The sequence below is a fragment of the Talpa europaea genome (genome assembly GCF_964194135.1).
Source record: "Talpa europaea genome assembly, chromosome: 13".
NCBI classification, from domain to species: domain Eukaryota; kingdom Metazoa; phylum Chordata; class Mammalia; order Eulipotyphla; family Talpidae; genus Talpa; species Talpa europaea.
This window is the reverse complement of record NC_140080.1, coordinates 98,974,586-98,998,378: the sequence shown is the minus strand read 5'-3', so window position 1 is coordinate 98,998,378 and position 23,793 is coordinate 98,974,586. Positions and strand designations below refer to the sequence as shown.

General features: G+C 71.0%; 1 protein-coding gene across 2 annotated transcripts; it reads left to right on the top strand.

Annotated features, from left to right (window-relative positions):
• Positions 1–721: 721 nt before the first annotated feature.
• Positions 722–20,598, top strand: MBP (myelin basic protein). 2 transcript variants are annotated; one of them, XM_084252390.1, is made up of 6 exons: positions 722–943; positions 14,955–15,062; positions 15,720–15,755; positions 15,960–15,992; positions 18,467–18,577; positions 19,321–20,598. In XM_084252390.1, exons 1-6 carry the CDS (start codon positions 767–769, stop codon positions 19,363–19,365), a joined length of 510 nt encoding a protein of 169 aa, XP_084108516.1. In that variant the 5' UTR covers positions 722–766; the 3' UTR covers positions 19,366–20,598. The 2 variants fall into 2 exon arrangements, with proteins under 2 accessions (XP_084108516.1, XP_084108517.1); XM_084252391.1 differs by lacking the exon at positions 15,960–15,992.
• The last annotated feature ends 3,195 nt before the right edge of the window (positions 20,599–23,793 follow it).

Below are 23,793 nucleotides of genomic sequence, written 5' to 3'. Positions count from 1 at the left end.
AGACGGGGCGCATTCTCCAGGACGCCCCGAGGCCCCGGCCCGGCTCTCGCTGGCTGCCCGGGGAGGCGTCCAGCTGCGCTCTTCCCGGTGCCCGAGCCGCTCCTCTGTGGGGTCTGGACGGCAAAGCCTCCTAAGGCCTCCGTCTCTTTAAGGCTTGGGTGGCAGAGACGTGGGCAACTGGGCTTTACCAAGAGCACTGCCAGCACCTTTCGTGAAATAAACCCTCCCACAGCGCTCAGCCCGGCTCCTGGCTCCTCGGGGTTCCCACGCCCCGGCTTCTCCGAGCAGCCACACCACCCAGCAGCAACCCTGCCAGGCCCGGCCGAGCCCCGCTTGTCTGCCCAGGGGGCTCCGGGGTCCGGCCGCCAGGAGGGCGTCTGCCTGGGCTCTGCCCGGGATCCAGGCGGCGCTGCCCGTGGGCCGGGGGCAGGGCCGGGGCCTGAAGAAAGCGGCATTGTCCGCGCTTGGCCCTGCTCACCCGCGCTCACTCTCCCCGTTGTTTGCAGGGCAGGCAGATGCGGGGCCGGACAATGTGGGCCCCTCCCCGGGCTCCGCGGTGACAGACTCCACGCGCACAGCCGCCCCGAAGAATGCCTGGCCGGGCGCCAGCCCAGCTGACCCCAGGGGCCGCCCCCACTTGATCCGCCTCTTCTCCCGAGATGCCCCGGGCCGGGAGGACAACACCTTCAAAGACAGGCCCTCGGAATCAGACGAGCTCCAGACCATCCAAGAGGACAGCACCGCCGCTCCTGAGGGCCCCAGCGTGATGGCCTCGCAGAAGAGACCCTCCCAGCGGCACGGCTCCAAGTACCTGGCCTCGGCCAGCACCATGGACCACGCCCGGCACGGCTTCCTGCCCAGGCACAGGGACGCCGGCTTCCTGGACTCGCTCGGGCGCTTCTTCAGCGGCGACAGGGGCGTGCCCAAGCGGGGCTCGGGCAAGGTGAGCGCGGAGGACTAGGAGCGCCGGGCGCCTGTTCGCCGGCTCGCCGGCCAGAGGGCCAGCAGGGGCAGCCGCAGCCCCGGCGCCGACCCCGGCCCCTGCTCCCGGCCTGGGGCCCTGCGCAATGCCCACAGGCCCCCGCGGCCCTCCCTCTCCACCCCTCCCACGCGGCTGCCAGGACTCAGGGGTGCAGCCTGCTGTGCAGGTGGCACAGACGGGGCCATGTAGAAAGCTGGGTCCCTGGCGTCTCGGGCCTGGAGCTCCACGGCCGGTCGTGTCTGCTGCCCACCCTCGGGGCTTCAGCGGGGGTCAGGCTGGTCTTGCTGGGAGCCAGCCCGCGGCTTCAGGAGGCTTTGCAGGGCAATGCAGGGCGATGCCAGTGAAGTCTTTGACAGACTCAGCTTTGCACTGGCCCGGAGCCAACTTTCCCTCCGTCTGAGCGGCGGCGTGGACGGGCGGCGGGTAATTCTGTCTCCATACTGTACCGCTTGAACAGCGAGCCTGGGGCCCTTTGGGACTTGGGTGCTGTGCAGGGAACGCTGCATCCCCAGGAAGGCCCGTGGCATGGGGGTGCCGAGGGGCTGGGCCGGCGGGGATAACGCTCGTGGGGCCCTCCGGTGGCAGGTTTTTGCCCAAAGAGCTGGTCCCTGCGGCCCTGGAGAGGCTGCACGGCGCGCGGTTTGGGAGAAGAGGGGCTTCTCGAGAAAGCGCCCGGCTTCCTGGGGCTGTCCTGGGCCTCGACAAGGGTTTTCTCCGTGGGCGCCGGGCATGGCCTGAAGCCTCTGGGTGGGAGGTTGGGTGGGGGGTTCAGCGGGGAGCCAGACACAGCGTCTCAGACCCCGGGCCGCCGGGAGCGAAGGGCCTGCTCGAGTCCCTGCCTGGATGGTCCCCCCGCCCCAGCCCCCGCAGTGGGTGAGGTCAGGCTGGGCACCCGGGCCTGGGGCAGCACGTCGGGCATCTGCTCTGGGGGGTCTCACAGGAGACTCGGACCTTGGCCTTTTGTGCTTCGGGGTGCCCGTCTGCTGGAGGCTTCCTGACCGCCGGCTCTGCAGGCGCCCCGTCCTCCCGGTTGCCCGGAGCCTCCCTGGCCGTGCCCGGCGCTAACTCCAGCTGAGGCGGCTCCAAGCAGAGCTGGTCCTGGCCGTGCCTGGTGCCTGCGGGCTCCAGGCGGGGAGTGGGGGGGTCCGCCCTGCAGGGAAGGGGTGTGGGGGCGCAGTGCGCTCACTCAGGGATGCAGGTCAGCAGAATCCGCCCTGTGGCCGCTGCGGCCTCGCACACGCCCCGGCCCCGCGGGGACAGCGGCTGCCTGAGCCTCTCAGACGCGCCAGTATTTTCAAAGCAAAAGGAGGCGCGTCCGAGAATCGGGCACCCGCTTTGCAAGACTGAGCCTCGCCGGACCTCGGGGCAGAGACATGGGAACATTTTCGCGGGACTTTAGAACACGGACAGTCTTGAAGCCGAGGCGTTAGCCCTCCTGCGGCAGCCAGCAGGCGCTCAGTGCCCGCTCCCGGCGGGCGCCAAGTCTAACAGGCTCCAAGAGGCACAGCTCGCCCGGGCGGGCGCCGCAGGGGTGCTGCCTGCTGGTCCCTAGCGCGGGTGGGGCCGGCGGTCTCGGTGGGAGGCTGCGGGCGGCTTGGCGTCCGCTCTCCCCCCTCTGCTCTGGCGGGCCAGGAGCCCCGGGCACGCACAGGCCCTTCGCCAGGAGGCTTGAGACAGAGGAGCCCGGCGCCCCTCGCTGTGCCCCCGCCCCGCTGTGCCCCTGCCCCGCCGCGCCCCGACACGGGCCGGAGGCGGGCCGCCCTGCACCTGGGAGAGCGGCCCGCCGCCTGTCATGCTGTCTGCCCAGAGCAGCTTTTCGGGGGCAGCTGTGGGACTGCGTGGCGCTGACCACCCAGAGGGCCCTGTGTGCAGCGCCCCCTGCGGCCCCGCCCCGCCCCTCGGGCAGGAATGCAAACCCCCTCCCGTGTGGCCCGCAGCTGACCTTCAGGAAAGCACATCGCAGATTCCTGGGGAGGCGCGGCCTTGAGGGCCACATGAAAAGCGCTTTTGTGGCGAGCAGGGGCCTCTGCGAGGGGGAAGGCGGGAGGAGGCTGTGGTGCCCGAGGGAAGGGTCCCAGGCCTGGGTGTGGCCTCGCGGCTGGCAGCGTCCTCTGCTGCCCGCCCCGCCCCCGCCCCCCCAGCCCGCCCCAGGCTTGGGCTCTGCACCTGCTCTCGCTCCGAGCAGTGAGTTCTCCCGAGAGCTAGGCTGAGCTGGGGTGTCCGTGGGAGGCTGAGCCCTGCGCCCCCACCCCTGCCCGGGCTCCGGCCCTCGGACAGGGCTCTCCAGCCCGTCTCTCGTCTCTGTCTCAGGGCGGCGCCCGGGGGCTGCTTTGGCGGAGTCAGCGCTCTTGTTGCGTGAAGCTGCGGGGCCTCGGCCTGCACGTTGGTCGCAGGGTCTGGGGGCTCGCGGGGCCGGGGGGTTTACAGGGGTGGGGGGCTCGCGGGGCCGGAGACGCCCGCAGTTTCAGCTCATGTGACACGCCTGAGCTCTACAGTGCGGGTCTCCCCTGCTGCCCCCACCGTGCGGCCTGTCCGGGAACCGGGCTGTGCTCCTGGAGATGGCAGGCAGGATGCGGCAATCCGGGGCAGGCTGTCCGGGTCGGCCCCGCCGTCCGGGCGGGGTGGACGCCCTGGTGTGGCCGGGCTCCCCCACCAGCCGTGGCCCCGGCACCAGCACAGCCGCGTCTCCTGGCCCCGCCGGCCGCTGGCAGCCGGGCTCACCCTCAGGCCTGGCCGGTGGCCTCTGGGCAGAACCCAAATACACTGGCACATTCGTCTCTGGCCCCATTTCTGAGGTTTCCTGCAGGAATTTCTTCCTGAGGTCCCCAGATGGGGCCCGGGGGTCCTGTGGCCCTGCCCCAGGCCGACACTGGCCTGTCATCTCCAAGTGTCCATTTTTAAACCAGCAGGTTAAACTAGCGCGTGGGCCGGGCCGGCCAAGCCCCTGCAGGGCGTCCTGCTGTAAACGGCGTCCCCTGAGACTGTGCTCCCGATGGTTCTGAACCCCGCTTTGTAAATATTTCTTTTGTGCACTCATTAAACACGCTCACAGCCAAGGGTGATGTACTAACTGCCTGAGACCTTTTTTGTTGCCCTCACTCCTGTCCCCCCTCCCTACGCGCCGGTGCCTGGCGCTCCCGTCGGTCCCCAGACGACAAACGCCAGGTAAGTCCGGGCCTGGTCCCGCCTCGCCCACGGCAGGCTCCCCGCCCACCCGCCGCGTGGCCTGGCCCCTGCTGTGCCCCGCGTGTCCTGCTGGTTCCCCACTCGCTGGGCCCGCCAGGCAGGTGCTGCGGGGATGCAGACACTGGGGCCTCATCCCTCGCCCCGCCGGGACCCAGGGCGTCCCGGACACTGACCAGGACGTGCTTGGGGGACAGACTGGCACCCTGGCAGACCGGCACCTGTCCAGGGGAACTGGAGACCCACACAGAGGCAGGGCGACCCTCTGGGAGTGAGAGCGGGTGCGCGGGCGTGGGCCTGGCTCCCAGAAGGGCTTGCCCATGTGCCTGGCTCGCCTGGGCCTTGGCCCGCCTATCCCCCGCGGCTCAGTCTGGTCTCAGCTCTTCCTGCCGTCCCCGGTGGTGAAAGAACCAGCCACGGGGCGCCAGGCAACTCTCCCTGGGGATGGAGCACTTGGCCCGACACCTGGGCCATGCCACCATTCGGGGAAAGTCAGCAGAGGTTACGGGGAAACCAGTCAGGCCTCGTCCAGTGCTTAAGACTGGTGGCCTCTCGTCCATCCCCCCAAGTACCCCCATCTCCAACCTCCCACCCCTGAAGGCCCCCAAACCGCTCTCCATCGATAATAGCAAACAGCAGGGGTTGGGCGCAAAGGAGAGTGGACTCTCCCGGGGCAGCCCCAGGCCTGGGGTGACCAGCACCCGCCATGGGAGGCCCTTCTCGTGTCACCCACACCCGGCCGGGGCGCTGGGCACCAGCTCCATCCAGCCTCGCCCACCGCCCTTCCGGGAGGCTCCACGCAGGGCCATCCCGACTCAGCCGCAGCTGGTGCGCCCGTCCCTGCCTGGCCACCGGCCCCGGAAGCTGGGGTGTGCGGAGGCGAGGCGAGCAGCTACCGGGCGCTGCTGAAACTCTGCACACGCTCGGGAGGGGCAGCGCTTCCGCGGGGGAGCAGATCAGAACCTCTTTCTCTGCCTTGTGACCCACGTGCGGCGGCCTGCACCCCACCTTCTAGGGGGTCGCTCCCTGTGGGCACAAGGTGGAGACCCCAGGGGGAGTCACCGCTCCTCCGGGCCCCACCACCAGGGGCCGCAGGCACCGGGGCCTCCTGCCGTGGGGAAGCGGCCCCTGCAGGGAGGGTGCCTGGCCGGCAGCCGAGCACACCCCAGGCGCGCCGGACACCCCGCCGTGCCCAACGCCTCCACGTTCCGTTCGGGAAGGCAGGTCGCGGCGGCGTTCTGTCTTCACGTTGCTCATTTCCACGCACAACCAGCTATTAAGCTGGTTTTTAGGATTTCGCTTTGCCTGTAGCCAACAGACGTCCCGAGGCCTTTGTGGTGATTTTCTCCCTCGAGGCCGTGTCGGTCTCTGTCTCCCCGTGCCTCATCCCACTGTGGACGGTCAGAAAGAGAGGCGCCGAGCCCACCTCCCGGGCGGCCCCTCCGTCTGCGGCTGAGGAGCAGGTCGAGCGCGGCTGACAGAACAGCAGGCGCTGGGTCTGCAAGGTCAGCGCGCGAACCCCACCGAGCAGAAGCAATTCTGCCTGTGGGTGCCACCAGCAGCCCGCGCTTGCCCTAGAGGGGAAAGTGACGCCCGCCCACCGCAGAGAGACACCAAACACCTTCCAGCCCCGCGCACGGCTGTGGGGGGCTGCGCCTGCGCCTGAGAAGCCCGGATGGGGGGGGCCGCCAGGGCAGCAAGCCCGGCGGTGGGACCGGAGCCCCAGACCGGCGAGGGCAGGATTCCTTTCCTCTTCCCCTGCTCCTCCTTCCCGGGGCCGGCTTCTCCTTCTGGGCCCCACCCCGCGCCCACCATCCATCCTGCGTCCTCAAGCGCCGCTCACCGCCAGGCCTGGCCGAGCCGTCAGGCGAGGACGTCAGGCTGGACGTCGCTCAAACGGCCACTCTGTGTCCTCTGGCAGGTCCCCTGGCTAAAGCAGAGCCGGAGCGCCCTGCCCTCCCACGCCCGGAGCCGGCCCGGGCTGTGCCACTTGTACAAGGTAAGTCGCTCTGCCCCACAGTGGCCGGCGGGGCCAGCGGGGCCGGCCTGCTGCTCACAAGTCTCCCGGCGGGCGCAGGCCCATGCCAGGCCCAGGGCCCCGGAGGCAGCAGAGGGCTGGCCTCAGACCCGGTGGGGCTCAGCGGCTGTCCTCCGACCGGGACCCCCGGCACCGGGCAGCGGCGGCCGGATCGGGGGCGCCGGCCTCAGGCATGGGCCTGCCTGGGTCGAGTCTTTGCAAACCAGCGCCTGACAGGTACTGAGCGCTCACTAACCACCGGCTGACTAACCCGCACACCCAGGGCCGGGGGCCTGCGCCGGGTGCCCGCCCCACGCTGGCCGAGCCCCTGGGGGGAGGACGTTAGCGTCCACAACTCTGTCCCCCTCGGCTCAGCCTCTCCGCATCTGGGAATGTGGGGAGGGCGCGCTCCCGGCCAGGCCCTCGGGCAAGAGTCCTGCGGGCCACGCCCTCGGTGCATCCCCAAGGAACTCAGGGCAGGGAGCCCGGGGCCTGAGGGCAGAGGCAGCCTGGCTGGACATGGTGCGGCCACTGCTGCTCCAGACACACCTTCCCCGAGGCTGCTGGGCAGTGACTGCCCACGTGGGCTGGACTGGACGGTCACCTGAGTCCCCGATGTCCTCCGCTGTGTTTCCTGTAGTTACTCGGTCGCTTGGCGGCTTATCCGTGGAGAGCCATCCTCCGGGCGCTCGCGGCCCGTGGACAGCACCACCCCTCCCCAGGTTTAGCCTCGCCGGGGGAGCCCCGGGCCTTGTGCAGCCGCGCGGGCTGGAGGCGCACCCCTCTCCACAGCCAGGACAGCACATACGTGAGCCGGAGAGCAGGGCAGGGGCGCGTGTTGGGCGCGGGGTCCCGGGAAGGGAGTTGCGCCCTCACCCAGCCCCTGGGCCCTCCCTGCCCCGGCCCCTGTGCCACAGAGTTGCCAGGGCCCCTGCGCCCGAGGCACACCTGCCGGAAAGGCCGGCTCCGGACGGAGCTGGGCGAGGGCAGGAGGCCGGGGCTGGACTCCTGACGGGATGCCTGGTCTCTGTGTAAAACATCACTCGGCGCAGGAAGAACAGTGCCCGCCCCAACAGCTTCCCCGGGCAGACCAGCGCAGGGGCCAGGACGCTGACGCCTGCGCACGGCCACCAGGGGCCACCGAGGGCCGCCAGCACCACAGGCGCCAGCACCCGTGTCCAGGAGCACCGGGGTGCGAGTGTGAGCGCGTAGGAGCGTGCGATTCACGTCTACTGAGTGACAGGAGAGGCAGAGCTGCCCGACCCTGCACGGAGGGAGCCCAGGCCCTCTCGGGAAGCGGCGTGGCCCTGGCGGCCTCCCTCGAGCATCGGGGCTCCGTCATTTTAAGAAAGTGACTGGGTCTGTGGCGGCGCCGGCGGGACGGCTGCGGGGCAGGACCTCCACCCCACGGCCGCAGAGGCGCAGCCTTGACTGGGGCACGTGGCCGGGCGGCCGCCACGGGCTGCACTGGCGGCGGTGGGCACTGAGCCAACAGAACCCAGCGAACTCCCGCCCCTCAGAGACTCCAGAGGAATCCGTGGCAACGGCAAGCTGACCTGTGCACCCTTCTGGAACGTTCCACCTCCCCTCGGCTCTCTCTCTCTCAGTATCTTGGCGTCTCTGTACCTATGTCCCTCCCCCATGTCTGTGTCTCCCTGTGTCTCTGTGAAGGCACCACCGTGTGAGCACCCCCAGCGTCCCCCGCCGTGGAGCCAGGGGCAGCACACGAGGAGCTCGCCGGGAGCCACCTCTCTGGACAGACGCTGGCTGCTGAAGGCCTCTGGAGGCTGCACAACAGGGGCAGGCGGGAGGAGCGAGGAGGGCGCTCCTGGGGCCCAGCGCAAGCTGTGAAGGCCGAGCCCGAGGGCACCGAGCAGAGACATGCGGGCGGCCTGCCCTCCCCACCCGGGCTCCGCTGCTGACCGCCGGCCCGGGAGGCCTGCTCCTCACGCGGCCTGTCCAGAACCCACTTCCAGGAGCCCGCGCCACCCAAGGCCAGCCCAGCGCGACCCCACAACCTTGGGCGCTGACACTGAGCGCGTGGGATGTGACTCCAGCGACACGCGTGGGACCCAGCATGGCCACGTCCACTCCAAACGCCCCTCCTCGCCTGGAAGCAGCTGCAGAGGGCGACGGCCTCCGAGCCCCTGAGACCGGGAAGCGGAAATGCCTGGGGGTCCTGTCGGCTGACGCTCCGGCCCTTCCCCCAGGACCGCAGGCCCCTGCCGCCCAGCACAGCACCCACGCCGCCCACCGCTGCAGCGCTCCCGGCCCTAGCCCGCGGGTCTCCCGAGTCTCCGGCGTCGTGACGTGCAGGTGTGAGAGCTCCAGCACCCACCCAGCCCCGCAGGACGCTCCCAGGCCAGGACCTGTCAGTGCCCCGCTGCCCTCACGAGGCCGGGCCAGGCTCACCCCCTCTGCCTCATTTCCTCACTGGCCCTGGCCATGGATGAGTGGTTTGTGGGGCTAAGCCCACCAGGCCCCTGGAGACGGACCCCCCGGGAGGCCACCACTGGCTGCCCGGGCCTGGCCTCCGGCCCGCAGTGCCCATGCAGCAGAGGCTCAGCCTGGCCTCCCTCCAACAGACCCTTGCTCACCACGTTCTCTGGGCGATGACCAAATGCCAGGCCCGGGAAAGGCCTCCACATGGCCGCTGGCTCGCGCACCTGTGCACTGGGCTTGATGCTCGTCAAGGAGGTCTCGTGTGACCGTAGCGGCACCTGGAAGCCAAGAGGGCGTCAGAGGGCCGAGGCCGCCTGCAGCTGGGAAGTTGCCACCACGGAAGCCTCACGCGCCCTCTCCAGGTCAGGCCCCCACCTGCCTGACGCTTGGGAAGCAGAGCCCGGCCCCTCTGCCCGGAGACCCGCCCCCAGCACGGCCGCATGAGACTCAAGGCCTGGGGGCCGGGCAGCTCTCGTCCACGCCTCTTCCTGGAGGGGCCCCTCTGCACACCTGCGGCTGCCCCGCCACGGCGGGAGCCAGGTGGACACGCGCCAGTTCCTGTCACCTTCCCGCCCGGCCGAGGACCCCGCTCCGGCGGCACCATGTCCTCGGCCGCCCCCCTGGCAGGTGGAGTCCAGGCTCTGGATTCAGACCGGCTCAGACAGCATCTCGTCGTCCAAGCGGGAGCGGCTGCAAGTGTGGACAGTAGACAGTCCAGCGCGCCTTCCCCAGACCAGCCCAGCCCCCTGTGTCCACAGTTTCTGCTGTCGCAGCCTCTGATCCCAGGCTGGGCCCCATGACCCCGTGACCCCAGGCCATCCTGCCTGCCGCTGGCCGGGGAGAAGAGCAGGGAGTGGTCCCCACAGGCTCAGGCCCAGCCGCCGCAGCACCCTGGGAACGCCAGAGCCCCCGGCGCCCTCGCCAGACCCTGCGCCCTGGTTGCCGGCTCCAGCCACTGCACCGTGTCTCCAGCTCCTCACCGCCTGCAGCCCCCCGCGGCCCCCCGCGGCCCCCCGCAGAGAAGCCAGGCACGTGGCGTTGCGTCCCAGTGGGTGGTTCAGGAACAAATGTCTCCTGTGACCTGCCAAGGGCAACAGCACCGGACAGACGGCCGGAAGCGTCCTCCCTGGCCACAGACCTGAGCGCTGGCCAGCACCGGCTCACCGTCTCGGGGACGAGAAGCTGTTGGACCAGCGTGGCCCGTCACGTCTCCCAAAAGCAGAGGAACCAAGCCTGCTGCTGGGCAGGAGGGAAGCCGGGCGGCGTCTTCTGGGACCACAAGCATCAGGGCAGGGGTGCCCACTCTCCCGGCATCCTCAGGGGCCTCCATTCACCCCAAACTCGCTCCGCTGCCCTGCCGCTGGGAGGAAGACGGGGGTGGCCAGAGAGACAACGCGCCTTGTGAGGACAGAGGCCCCTCCCGGGAGCCTTGGGGGACAGTCGGGGGAGGAAGCATGTTGCCAGAGAAGGCACAGGCAGCCCGGGCCCAGTGGGCCCCACGCTCCCTGGCCTGTCGCCGGCAGACTGACCACAGAGACCCGGCGTGCTGTCTTGTTAGCACAACAGGCTCCTTGGGCCCCAAACCCCACCTGTGCGTGGCCCAGAGGCCGCGCCAGGAAGCAGCCGCCCGTCCTGCCGGGGGAAGGGGTGTGGACGTGGGGGGCGCAGCCGCCTGCGCCCGCGGCTCCAGGAAGGCCACAGAGTCAGAGGAAGGCGTCACTGCAGCCCTGCCCAGGCCTTGGTGGGCTCCCCTCCCAGGCCAGCCTGAGAACCCAGGCAGGGGTGTAGGCTGGCCACGGGCTGGCCGCGGGCGGGCTTGGATCTGAGAGCACAGCGAGGCTCCGAGGAGTGTGACTGCCCGCTGGGCTCCAGTCTGGACAGATGGCCACAGGCGGAGGCCCCTCGCACCCCTGACCAGAGGCCGCACTCCAGGTGACCAGCAGGCTGGTCTCCAAGGCCTTCTAAGGGGCCTCGGCAGCTCCTTCCCAACCCGGCCAACACCACGGGAGGCTGACATTCTCTCCTGCCCGAGGCTGGTCCCCAGCTCTCTCCTCAGCCGCGCAGGTGAGCGCACGCCCGGGAGCCGGCCTCCAGCCCTGCAGCCCTCCCCACGCGGCGGCCCTGGTGCCGGAGTCCCTCTGGACGTCCGGGCAGCCTCTCCTCCTCCGCCCTGGGGGTCCACTAGGCTGAGTCCTCCTGCGAGCTCTGCAGACCCCTGGGGTCCGGGCGCGCGGTGAGCGCAGCCCCGAGGCGGCCATGTCACCCTGGCACCCGCGCCAGGGGCGGGGCTCCTGGCCTTGTCCCCGCAGGCAGGCAGCTCCAAGAGCCAGACGCGCGCTCGGTGCGGACAGGCCGTGAGAGGCCGCGCTGTGGTGCGCACGTCGGAGCCGAGTCCCGGGGCTGTCCGCCCGACGGTCGCCCTGAGGTGGTCCCGGGCCTCGCCGGCTGCCCCCTGCACCGGGAGGTGCAGGCCCCGGGCCAGGAGCCCGCGGACAGACCTGAGCCCGCAGCAGGTGGAGACAGTGCGCGAGGGGCGCCCGCCTTGTGGAGGGCGAGGCTCCGCACAGCCGCCCCGCCTTTCCCGGGGCCCCAGAGGCGCAAGGCCCAGGCCCAGGTGCGCAGGCCATGCAAGAGTGGCCTCGGGCGGGCGGCGAGAAGCAGCCGCCCGGCGGGTCCCCGGAGCGCTGAGCCTGTGCCCGTCCCGGGGACGCGCCCCACCCGCAGGCGGAGACGGATTTCTGGGCGCGCGTCCTCGTGCGGAAGGGGAGCCGGGAGGCCGCGGGCACCCCTGGGCTGGCGGAGACAGGTAGGCCGGCCAGCGGGCCTGGTTTTGCTCGGGAAGCGGCTCTCGCTCCTGCGCCGTCACCGGGTTCTGACCCAAACGCGGAGGCGCCGCGACCCTCACAGCCCAGCAGCCGCCGCCCACAGGACAAGTGTCCACCGCAGGCCCCGGCTCTGCAGACCGTGGGGGCACGCCTAACCCCCAGGCCTCGGGCGCCTGAGGGAGGGAACTTGGGGCACCCGGGGCAGGGCCGGGTCCCCACGAGCGTCCCTTCCGAGCCGGCCAAGGCGGGGCAGGGGCGGCTGCTGCTGTGGCCTCGCCCGCACCCGGGGTGCGCCGTCCCCAGGCGGGCTCCACCCTGGCATTCGGGTGCTCCCCGGCCTGAGGTGGAAGCTCGTGGGCAGCGCAAGCTCGTCATCTTTTTCTGAATAACAAAGTTTTTGTCTGAAAACCCAGGCTGTCCTTCAACTGTCCTGCCCCCCCTTTTATGGGGCAACTGGCCTTCCAGCTTTTTCTTGCCGTTTAATCACTTACTGAGTGAAGGAGGGTGGCCCGGGCAGAGGGACGCCCGTTTGGCAAACAATGGCGAAGTGCAGCGTGGGCTTTAAAGTCATTCTCCGGGAGCAGGGAGCAGAGCGCTCCCCTGACGGTCACTGAACGTGCGTCCTACAAGCGAGCCACCCAAAGGTCCTTCCTCTCTCCCCGACCCCGGGTCCAGTGACCCCACAGGGGACCCCACAGCCTTCCTGGGGCCCGGCTGAGAACCTGCTGGGCGCTCCCTGACTCAGATGGCCCCACGGACTGAGGACCCTGGTCAGATCTGGTGGTCAGCTTGGAGAGCTGGGACACTGGACCCTCTTCCTGGCTCCACCGCCACCTCCCCTGGAGGCTGCCAACTGACCATGAATCCCAGGGATGTCCTGCTGGCCCCTGGTGGAAGCGAGGCTGGGCCACAGCCCCGAGCTCCTTCCCAGCAGCTGCCCCTCCACCGGCGTCCACTGGGCCCGGCTGCCCCTTGGCCACCATCCAGGGAAGGAGCTGGGAGCTGAGCTTCTCCTGCCGCAGCCAGAGGCCAAGGAGGGGTCACGGCCAGTTCAGGTCAGTCACGTCCAGGTCAGATCAGCAGCTCAGCACGGCGACCGAAGGTAGAGCCCACCGAGATGTCCATCTGGGGTGAGTGGGCGCCCGAGGCCGCACATCCATCCAGGACAGGGTTCTGCTGACCGGCCGGCCAGAGGGATGGGCCGGAGGCCGCAGGCCAGAGGACCTGGGGTCCCACTCCCACAGCGGGAGGCAGATCCGGTGCCCCCAGGACAGTTCCCCGTGGGGGGACAAGAATGTCCTGGAGCTGACGCTGGGGACGCCGCAGCACAGGCCGAGCATGGTCAGTGCGCCGAGCCGTGCGCCCGCAAACAGCCGAGTGGCGAATTTCGCTGTGTGCTGCGCTGCGGGATTTTTAAAGTGCTCTAAAGGGTGACAGGTACAGCCCGGCCCGGCCCGGCCCCGCCGGCTGTGGCGATCCCAGCTGTGCCCTCGCCGCGGGCCGCCCTCTGCCTGCGCCGCGAGTGAGTCCCCGACCTGTGCTCCCTCCCGCTCGCTTCGGTTGTTTTGGTTCCTCTGCATTTCCACGCAGCCTCGCAGTAGACTAGACGGCTTGTCTGTAACCAAACAAAACCCTGCGGGGGGCGCGACTGGGGCCGCATTAAGCCCTCAGGTCAGCTTGGGGACAGTGGGCGTCTGTGTGCCGCCGGCTGCGGTCACCTCAGCACTTAGGTTTCTCCAGCGGCGTTTTCTGGGCAGGTTCCATTCGACGCGCGCCTGGTGCTTTGCTTCTGACGCCCTCGCGCGGGGCGGTGGTTCTGCTCCGCGTGTCTTGCTGTGCGTGGCTGGCGCGCTGCTCTGTGGAAGTGGCCGCCTGAGTGTCCTCTAGCCACAGGCATCGCCACCGGCACGTCGCATCCTGTCACAGCTGCAGGGCAACAAGCTCGGGCAGCTGGCAGCTGACGGGCAAGCAGGGGCAGGCCGAGGGCCGCTCGCCACCCGGGGCGTGTGTGATGCGCAAACTGCCCCAGTCTGTCCCCCCCGCCTGGCCCCGGCCCGCGCGCAGCTGTGTTCTCCGCCTGACTGGACCCGCAGCCCGCGCACCCGCCCCAGCTGGCGCCTCCTCACGCACAGTCCGCGTGGGGCCCATGCCCCTGGCCGGCTTGTCATCAAGCTGCTGGTCCTTGATTTGAGCCCCTGGAACGAAAGGGCACAGCCAGCTCCATGTGCATCTGAAAGATCAAATTACTTTCCCCCCAAATATTGGTGCCCAATGTTTTGACTGTAAAAATCACGAAACGTTATTTTTCTTTGGCGCGCAGAGCGGCTGCGCGGGACTGGCGCGCGGAACGCTGTCCTTCTCCGTCGACTTCTTAGCGTCTCACAGCAAAATAAGCCACAGCCGTCCGAGGTCTGACCGTCGGGGCGAACGTTCACTTGTTTGAAACCCTTGACCCAACATCGAAGCCCTTTTTCTAGCTGAATCCCAGGCCGGGGTGAAGGCGCCTGGGCCCGCTGCGCTGTCTGTCCCTGCGGGTGCGCTCCGGCGGCGCCAGGGGTGGCGGGAGACCTCGAGGGGGCGTCTAATAACCCACCAAGCAGGTGGCCGCTTAGGACTCTTGTCCTTCTGTTAGTCGCTGAAATGGTTTCCTGGTTCGTGTCTGGCGTTTCAGTTCTTTGTTTTATTCCTGCCCTGTCGCTGGGGAAGACCTGCCAGGCCGGGCGGGGCTGCAGCCGAGAGCTGTTGGTCAGGGGTGCTGCGCGGCAGAGGGGGGCAGCCCCTCATCCAGGACCGCCGAGAGAGGGTCAGAGGAGGACGGGCGCCCAGGGCCCTCCCTCAGCCCCAGCCTGGGGTGCAGCCCTCACCCCCACGGAGCGCCCGCTGGAGGCCTAAAGTGCGACACCCCAATAGTGGGGTGTCCTCGGGGCCACGTCCGCCAGGGCCCCCCGCCATGGGGTGGGCCAGCACCTCCTTGCCCGCTCCGGCTGCTGCAGTGGTGCGAAAGGGCCGGCAGGCGGGCGCGGCCAGAGACGGAGGACAGCGTCCAGGACGCCGGCCCCACGGCTCCATTTTCCTCGGGCGCACAGGCTCCGCCCCAGCTGCACCTGGCCTGTTCTGAGACGGGGGGCGCACGCTGCTGGGGCTCTGGAGGCCCGCCCCGCGGCACCCTCCCCCGCGCTCTGGAGCGTCTGGCCCTTGCTGGGGCTCTTGGTGATGGGAGCGCCCCGTGTGCCCGCTCCAGACCAGGCCCGGGCATCTGGTGCCACGCCAGCCACGCTCCAGGCTCTGCGCACCCCGGCCCAGCGGGCAGCGGCGAGGGTGCCCCTCCAGGCCCCGCCTCGCTCCCCTGGGTGGGTCTCAGGCTGGCCTGGGCCACCTCCGCGGCCGCCGGCACCTGGTCAGGGGGCAGAAGGACCTGGACCCGCAAGGAGCAGAGCGGCATCCCCGAGGACGGACGCGGGGCGGCGGCGGGAGTCCTCAGTGGTCGCTGCGCCCTGTTTTCCAGGACACACACCACGCGGCGAGGACCACCCACTACGGCTCGCTGCCCCAGAAGTCACAGCACGGCCGCGCCCAGGACGAGAACCCCGTGGTCCACTTCTTCAAGAACATCGTGAGTGCGCCGCCCGCCGCGGGCGCCAGGGGCCCCGACATGCCAGCCTCGGGAGCGCGTCTGTCCCGGCGCCTCCTCCGGCGAGGCTGGCCGTGGGGCTGGCACCTGCGCCCCCGCCCGTGTCTGCAGGACTCACTGGCCCGGGAACGGGACGGCCCGAGGCGCTGGCGTGAAGGCGGCCCGGAGGCGGGGCGAGGCGGCGGGGCCGGGGCTCGGCCGCCGGGACTGTGTCCTCCGCCTCCTGCTGTGCTGCCCGGGCTGGCGGGTGGAGACTCTGCCGGGAGGCGGGGGCGGCCGGAGGGAGAGCCCCGGCGGCTCGGCAGACACCCGAAGGGCATGTTTTGCCTGTGGGTACCTGAGTTTTCGGAGCCTCTGCCGGGGCGTCCTTGCAGGCTCCTGCGGGGGCTGCACTCAGCCCAGGGCCAGCGGGCGGGGGCTGGGTCCATCCGCGCAGCACGGCCCCTCCCTCTCCGGTGACCTGGGAGGCCCGTGGAGCCCTGGACCCTGTCGGTTCCCCACTCGGCGCGGACAGGGAGGGGGAGCGGGCAGCGGGGCTGGTGCCCGGTAGGCGCTAGACACGGCGCACACGCGGGAGGAGGCTGGACGCGGGCCCGGCTCTCCCGGGGCCAGGCTGCTCACGCTTCTCTGTCTCCGTAGGTGACGCCGCGCACGCCCCCTCCGTCGCAGGGCAAGGTAAGGCCAGGCCGTCCCCTCGCCGCCTCCCCGCAGCCCTCGCTGTCCCGGAGGGGACGCACCACCTGGGCAGTGCCCACGGGCTCCCTGCGGCCGTGCGGGCCGCGCCGGCAGCGCCCCTCCCCGCCTGGGGCAGGCCCCAGCGCTGTGTCCGCCCGCGGGCTTCCTTCCCGCGCCGGTGACCCGGCTCTCTCTCTCTCACAGGGGCGAGGACTGTCCCTCAGCAGATTTAGCTGGGTAGGTGGCCGGCGCGCGCCTCTCTCCTCCCTAGAACTCGCGGCCGCTGGCGTCTGCTCCCGACCCCGTCTCTCCTGCCGCCCGCTTCTCTCCCTGGCTGCCCCCCGCTCAGCACCCTGCCTCCGCCCCGCGCCCGGGGCCGCGCGCAGCTGGGCCCAATGTCTCTCACCCAAGGGCCCGAGATCCACGGCCCCGCCCGGGAAGGCGCTGAGCCGCGTGACAGAAACTCCCGATTTCCTCCCAAGGCGGCGACGAGAAGGCCAGCCCCGTCCGGGCGTGGGGGGGCGGCCCCAGCTGCAGCAGCCCCTCCGCCAGCCGGAGGAGGCAGGGCCAGCTTCCGTGCTCAGAGGCCCAGCCGGTCCGCGAGACCCGGCGTTATGGGGGCCGTAGCGGCAGCTGCAGCTGAGACAGTGGCCGGGCCGAGCTCCTGGGGAACGTCAGGCTTTAGACCCCGAGAGGAGAGGGAAGGTTCAAAACGGTCCTTCGGGCACTTTCTACTCACGACATCTCTGGTCCGAGCCAACTTAAAACGCCACCAGTGTAGTCTAGTGAAACAGCAAACATGGTTCTTACTTTAGAAAAAGTTTCATTTTCAGAACAAAATGGAAACGGACCTCCAGCGCCGGGCCGGGAGCTGCCTGTCGCGGGGACACAACGTCCCGTTCTCTAGTAGAGGCCCCTGTCCTACTGCTCCGTCAGGAAGGGTCCTATAAATGAAGGCACGAAGGATAAAAGAAGGGAGGGGAGGGAGGGTGGGAGAGGGGCAGCGCAGGCAGGGGACAGGGCAGGCAGGGGGCAGGGGCAGGGGCCCGGGCGGCCCAGACCCGGGTCACGTGGCTCGCGCTGCACGGGGTCAGCTGCTGTCGCCCTTCACCTGATTGTATCTGGGCCCTTTTCTGACCTAATGAATTTGCACAGGGACAAAATGCAGGAAACTCGCACGAGCCGGTGCCCACAGACAATTAATGCTTGACTTTCTGTGCCAGCAGGAAACAAAGATGAGCCTGAAGAGCCAGATCCATTTTAACTCTAGAACCTTCTTTTAGTGAGCACTGAGCTTTCTCTGCCTCGCAGCCCCGCTGGTGTGGACTCCGGCCTGGCTTCCGGGCGCAGGGGCGGGCGCCCGCCTGGGAGCTGGCCTCACCCGCCCGCCTGCCCTGCCCCCGCTGCATCCACCTGCCTGGGCCGCCTCTTCCTCCCCAGCGAGCCCCCGCCTGCGCTCCACCCCTGCCGGTTCCGACCTCGCCGCTTTGTTTTTCCAAGCTGTGTCGTCCGTGTCGTGGTAGATGCCAGGGTGTCCACAGATAGAGGTGACCAAGGACCTGAGGGAGGAAGAGCCACGCGCTGCTGACCTGAACCCCAGTCCTTGGTTTCAGTTCTCGGACGCGCTTTATTTTTGGAGAAAAACAGGAGAACGAGGCCGAGTGCCCGCTGGTGTGGGGAAGGCTGGTCTCCACCAGCTCCCGTGTCTGTCTGTCTGTCTGTCTGGCGCAGCACTCCCTGACCATCACCTACCCCCCCGGGGGCCGGCGTGGAGACGGCGCGTCCGTGGAAATCGCCAGGACGCACGGGCAGACCTGGCTGCTCTCCCGTACGCGGCTCCACCGGGTCTGCAGCCGGCATGGGCACCCAGTCCACACCCGTCCTGCCCCGCACACCTCTGGAATCAGGGGGTCAGGTGGCTCCCCCTCCCCAGAGCTGAACCCCTTCGTGACACATGGGGCTGAGGGCCCGCCAGCAGCCTGGGCTCCCCAGGAGACGGTTCTGCTCTGTGCTGGGACCCTCTGGGGGGGACCGTGCAGAGGTCCTCCCCGTTCTTTGGGCAAACAAAGCAAACTCCCTGCGCCCGTCCGTGAGCAGGTGGGTGCCCACCTCAGGCTGGGGCGCCACCACCCCAGATGCTGAGTCGTCGGCTGTGCCTCCCTGGGCTCCTGCCCGAGCCCTGCTCACGGGGGACCCCAGCCGGAACTGGGGCAGGTCAGGCAGGACGGTGGGGCGCAGCTGCAACATGGCTTGCCTGTGCCAGTGCCCGAGGAAGCTTCGGAGGGTCTTCCCCGCCTAGACAGGGGCCTGTTCTGTCCGGGCCTGTGAGACCCGGGGGCTCTGGCCCTCAGGGCTGGGGGAGGCTTGCCAGCCCAGACCTGCCCCCACCCCGGCGGCCACTCAGGAGAGGGGGCCACACACTCAGGGCGGCCACGTCCAGGAAACCAGCTGTCGGGACCACAGAGCAGAACTTTGACTTGCACTTTGGCGACCCTCCCGGGTCTCCCGGGGTGTGGACAGGCGTGAAGGGCCTGGCCGCAAGCGTCCTCCTCTGCCCTCCTGCAGGCCCAGCGCTGCCTGAAGACACCTGCCCCTGCTGGCTACTTGCTGGCCGGGACCCCTAACCGCTCCCAGAGGCAGGGCCGGCGCCACAGCCGCCCTGCGGCCCCTGCCCGCTGGAGCCCCGACCCTCAGTGCTCGCTCTCTTGCAGGGCGCCGAGGGGCAGAAGCCGGGATTCGGCTACGGGGGCCGCGCGTCGTCCGCCCACAAGGGACTCAAGGCCCACGACGCCCAGGGCGCGCTTTCCAGAATCTTTAAGCTGGTAATGGAGACACCTGGGGGTGGGGGGCGGCCCGCGGGGGGGTCGGGGGGGTCTGCGGGTCCCTTAGCAGAGATTCAGGAGGCCGCGGGGCCCTTGCTCAGCATCCAGAGGGGCCTAAGGAACATCAAAGCACGATCCCGGGGCCCAGCCCCTTCCTGCCGCAGCGCCCAGGGCTCCCTCCCGCCGAGGTCCGAGACCCTCCGCCCGGCGGACCCCGGTGGGGCGCAAGGGTTTGGGCAGGCCCCGAGGCGCCCGGATTCGCGCTTGACTGCAGCTCGGGCGGGGGCTGCGGGCCCGTGTGCGGAGGAGGCCCCGCCGGGTGGAGACGCGCTGACCCGGCCTCAGCCCAGCTCCGGGACGCGCGGGGGCGCAGGGGCCGGCGCTTTCCCGGGTGGGCTCGGCCGCGTGCGCGCCCTCCACGTCCACACGAGCAGGGGAGGGTCCCCCGCGCGGCCGCGCCCTGATCCTGGAAGGTGGCGACCAGAGGTGGGGGAGCGAGCTCTGGGCCCCAGAGCAGCAGGCCCCGCGCCCCGCCTCTCGCGCCCCCGCCCTGCCCGGGCCAGCCTCCGCCCTCCCCGCCCTGCGCCCCGGCGGGTCTGCCAGCGCCGGAGCTGCCGGAGGAGGGACTCGGCCGAGGCTCCAAGCGACCCAAAGGAGGGTCGTGACGGGGCCTGGGGGCCTGCTGGGGAGGCCCCACTGCGCCCCGCGCCCCGGCTCCGCCCTGACCCCCTTCCTCTCCGCAGGGAGGCCGGGACAGCCGCTCCGGGTCGCCCATGGCCAGACGCTGAAGCCCCGCCTCGGCCCCGTCTCCCGTCCTCCGCCTCTTAACCTCCCGCCTCCAGACTCTAACACGGTCCGCGCCGGAGTCCCGGCCCCAGCGCCCGCGCCCCGGCCCCGCGCCTGCCCCGCCGCGCGCGCAGCCGCCTCCAGGCCGCGCCCCCCCGCCCGGCCCCGGCCGGCAGCTCCATGGCGCCGCCGCGACCCCGCTGCGCAGCTTTTACCTTTAGGGAGAAAAATGCCCCCGACGGCGCGCGCCCGGGGCCCACCTGGGAGTGCCCGCGCCCAGGTGCCCCTGCCCGGCCCCCGGGCCGCCGCCTTTCCGGGGCGCTGCCTGGCGCTGCTGCCCGGCGCCCCCGCCTGGGTGGTGCTGCCCTGGGGGCGCTGCGGCAGCCCGGCCGCGCGCGGGGTGGCCGGGCCCGTGGTGCTCCCCGCTTCCTTGGTGTTCCTCCCCGCCCTCCTCGCGCCCGCCCCGCGCGCTCTCCTCCTCCCGGCCGCGGCGGCGGGCGGCCCGGCTCCGGCCCAGCGGGCTTCGGTACGTGAGAGGCGGCGGGGCTGTGGACGGCGCGCGGCGCGCACGGCGGGGCGGCCAGGGGCGCGCCCCGCTCCCGAATGAGCGCCGTGGGCGCGCGGCGGAGAGCACGGATGGACGGACGGATGGACGGATGGACAGGAGCGAACGTGGCCGGGGCGCTGGCCCCCAGCGGGACGCGCGGAGCGGGGCGGTGCCCGCCCCCCACCCGCCTGTTCCCGCGCGGGCCGGCCGGAGAGCGAGGGACTCGCCCGTGCGAGCGGGACGCGGGATGCCCGGCCGCCTGCAGGCCGCGCCGGCGGGGCTGACCGGCCAGGGCGCGCGGCAGGGCGCACCGGCGATGGCTGGCCCGGCCCGGGCCGTCGGGGCGCTGCCGGGGCTGGCCGGCCGCCGGCGCGAGCCGTTCTAACCGCTGCCTCCCGCCCCCCCCTAACACCCACCCGCCCTCTGCGGAGAGCGCCCCGGCCTCCCGCGCGCCCCCGGCCTCCCTCCCCGCGGACCCAAGACCAGGACGAGCCGGCAGGGGCGACCCTTTAATCCCCTTCTAATGTCCCGCGGGTTTACTGGACCGTCCACTAACACGCAGCGCGCGGGGCGCCCGGGGCTGGGGGCAAGTGGCCGCCGCTGCGGGCCCTGCCCGACCGCGCCGCCGGGGCCCGTGCCGAGCGCGCTCCTGCAGCCTCGGAATAAAATAATAAACGTTTAATGGCAACGCCGGGTCGTCTCGTTTGTGCGGGGCCGCGCGGCGGGGGCGGCGGGGGCTGCGCGGAGGGCGGCCCGGGGACCCGCGGTCAGCGCCCCGTCAGCGCCCCGGGGACGCCCGCGCGGGCCCGCGCTCCGGGCAGCTGTTGTGGCGACAGTTTCGGCGGAGGACACGCGCCTCGGAACTGCCCGCGCCGGCCGGGGCAGGAGCGCGTCCGCGAGGCGCGTCCCTCTCCGCGCGCTCCCAGCGAACCCCGCCCGGCGGGGGCGGCGGGCTCGCGGGGCGCCCCAGCTCCGGCCCCACCGCCGGCCAGCGTGGCCCGGGCGCCCCCCGCCCCCCCTCGGTCCACCCTCGCCCAGGGAGCGCCGCCCGCGCCCGCCCGGTCAGCGCCCGCCCGACAGCCACGGCCGCGGGACGCGCACCTGGGGGCGCCCCAGGGTCCGGCCCCGGAGCCCGCGCAGCGCAGCGAGCCTGGGGGCAGCCGCCCTGGCCGCGCGCCTGACCAGAGGACACGCCCCAAGACGCCGAGTCCGCGGCGACCGCAGGCTGGCCGCAGGCTGACCGCAGGCTGACCGCAGGCTGGCCGCAGGCTGACCGCAGGCTGGCCGCAGGCTGACCGGGCCGCGCCGGCCGGCGCCAGGAGGCAGCAGGGCTGCGGGACACCGCGGCAGGGCCAGGGCCCAGGGGGACTGGACAGAAGACGGACACGCCCTCCGGACAGAAGACACAGCACCCGCCTCAGCCCCCCGCCCCGGTCCCGCACCCCCAGTGCCCCCCAGACCCCCGGCCCCCGTCCTCCCGCCCCCCCAGCCCCGGGCCCGACCCCCGGCCCCGCAAGCTCCCCCCACCCCCGGCCCTCCCTTCCCGCCCCCCCCCCGCGCCCCCCGTGCCCCCCTCACCACCCCGCCCCCTCGCTCCGCCCCGGGCCGGCCCTTCCAGCCCCCACAACCGCCCGCCCCGCCCACCCTCACAGGGGCCACGCCCCCCAGAGCCCCGCCTCTACAGGCCCTGCCCCCACAGGCGCTCGCCCCCACCCCAGGAGCCCCGGCCCTTTGGGCACCACCCCCAAACCAGGTGCCCCGCCCTCCCAGGAGGCCCGCCCCGGGCCCCGCCCACACGGGAGCCCCGCCCCGGGCCCCGCCCACACGGGAGCCCCACCCCGGGCCCTGCCCACACGGGAGCCACGCCCCGGGCCCCGCCCATATAGGAGCCACGCCCCGGGCCCCGCCCATATAGGAGCCACGCCCCCGGGCCCCGCCCATATAGGAGCCACGCCCCAGGCCCCGCCCACACAGGAGCCCCGCCCCGGGCCCGCCCACACGGGAGCCCCGCCCCGGGCCCCGCCCACCCAGGAGCCCGGCCCCGCCTCCGGACTCGCGGCTCGGGGGTCGCCGGCTGGGGCGGGGGACGCTAGTCCGCTGCTCCGGGGCACCGGGACCCCGCGCCACGCGGATTGTGTGCGGAGAGGACGGGCCTGGGGGTGAAGGCACCCCGAGGCGGGAATGGGCGTTCTCCCGACCCGTGAGCCCCGAGCGCCGGGTGTGCCCGCGGGAGCGCAAGGCCGTCGGGCGGGGACCGTGCTGGCCGTGCTGGCCGTGCTGGCCGTGCTGGCCGTCCTGGCCGTCCTGGCCGTGCTGGCCGTGCTGGCCATGCTGGCCGTGCTGGCCGTCCTGGCCGTCCTGGCCGTGCTGGCCGTGCTGGCCGTGCTGGCCGTGCTGGCCGTCCTGGCCGTGCTGGCCGTGCGGGCGGGGGCCCCGCGCAGGGGCGAGGGCGAGGGCGAGGGCGGGGCGCAGAGCGCGGGCCACGGCGCGGTGCCCTGTGCTGGCAGCTCCGCATCGCCGCGTTGGAGAAAGTGGATTCGGGAGCCCAGCGCCGTTGTCCCGGACAGCGCGGCGCTGGCCACCCTCGCCCCACGGCCCGCACCGGGTGGCGGGTGACCGCCCTGTCCTGTCCCGACAGGAGCCACCGCACAGGTGCGGAGCTTTCAAGGTGCGGGCACCGTGGATGCGGTGGAATAACCACTGAGACCTGCAAAAAAATGTCCGTTCATAACTAAACTGAGCGGGGATCTGGGGACGGCAGCGTGGACTGACGACGTGTCATCGACTACGAAGCATCTGCAGTCCTGCCGGTTTCCCGCGGGGGCCCAGGGGGCAAGAGGGGGCCGCTCCGGCAGAGCCCCACCGGCCGGCGACAGCACCCCAGCTCTGAGCAGGCGTCTCGCCACCTTCCCAGGCCTGTCCCTGCGCGCCGTGCGGAGAAGGGGCTCCGTGGCGTGGACGTGCCCGAGGCGGCCATTCCCCGCACACACCAGCTCTCGGTGCAGAGCAGAGCGGGAGGGCTGTGAGCTGGGAGGGACACACTTGGCCACCAACTCTGCAGACGAGGAGGCCGGCCAGAGTTGGCCCAGTGGTCAGGGCGGGCGCTGGGCAGCGTGGGGCAGGGGCCGCCGCCTGCGCCCGGCTCTGAGGTGGCAAGAACACTCGCCCCGACGGGAGAGGCGGGAGGCTGGGCTGGGCCACGTCCAACAGCCAGCTGTCCTGGAGAGGCGGCCTGTCTGCTATGGCTGAGCACACACACCCCAGCCCCGGCCACAGCCTCTCCACGAAGCCCAGGAGGTCGTGCCCCTGGTGGGCACCCCGGCACTGCGTGGGCAGCGTCGTGCTGCGCCAGGGGCGAGGCCGCTGGGCCCTGGGCGCATTGGTCCCGCGGGGTGACGCACCCCTGAGCTCTGGGCTGCAGGAGTCTGGGGCTGTTTCCAGGAAGGACCGACGCCGACACCGGAACGGAGTCACCAGCGTCCCACCTGCGGCACAAACGCGGTCCCTGAACGGCTTCTGAGGTGGCAGTGGCTCGGGCCCAAGCACCCGTGCGAGTGTCCAGACGGCCGCAGTGCAGGCCCACGCTGAGTTACCAGGCCACAGCTCACTCAGACCCAAAGAAGTAAATATACAGGAGTTTTAAAATTATACAAAAACTATTTTTATTACTCTTAACGCCAGTACAGTGGCTTTTGGCATGACTTCATTTCTGATACAAAATTGGATTAAATAAAATACCATCCAATGTATAAATAGACCGTGAAATGACTTTGAAGATTAAAAAAGAATTCTTCTGTAAATAAAAAAATCAGCTTAAAAATTCTCATGGTGCATCAAGAGCGAATTATGTCACCTTAGACTGTCGGATACAAATCTCGATTTA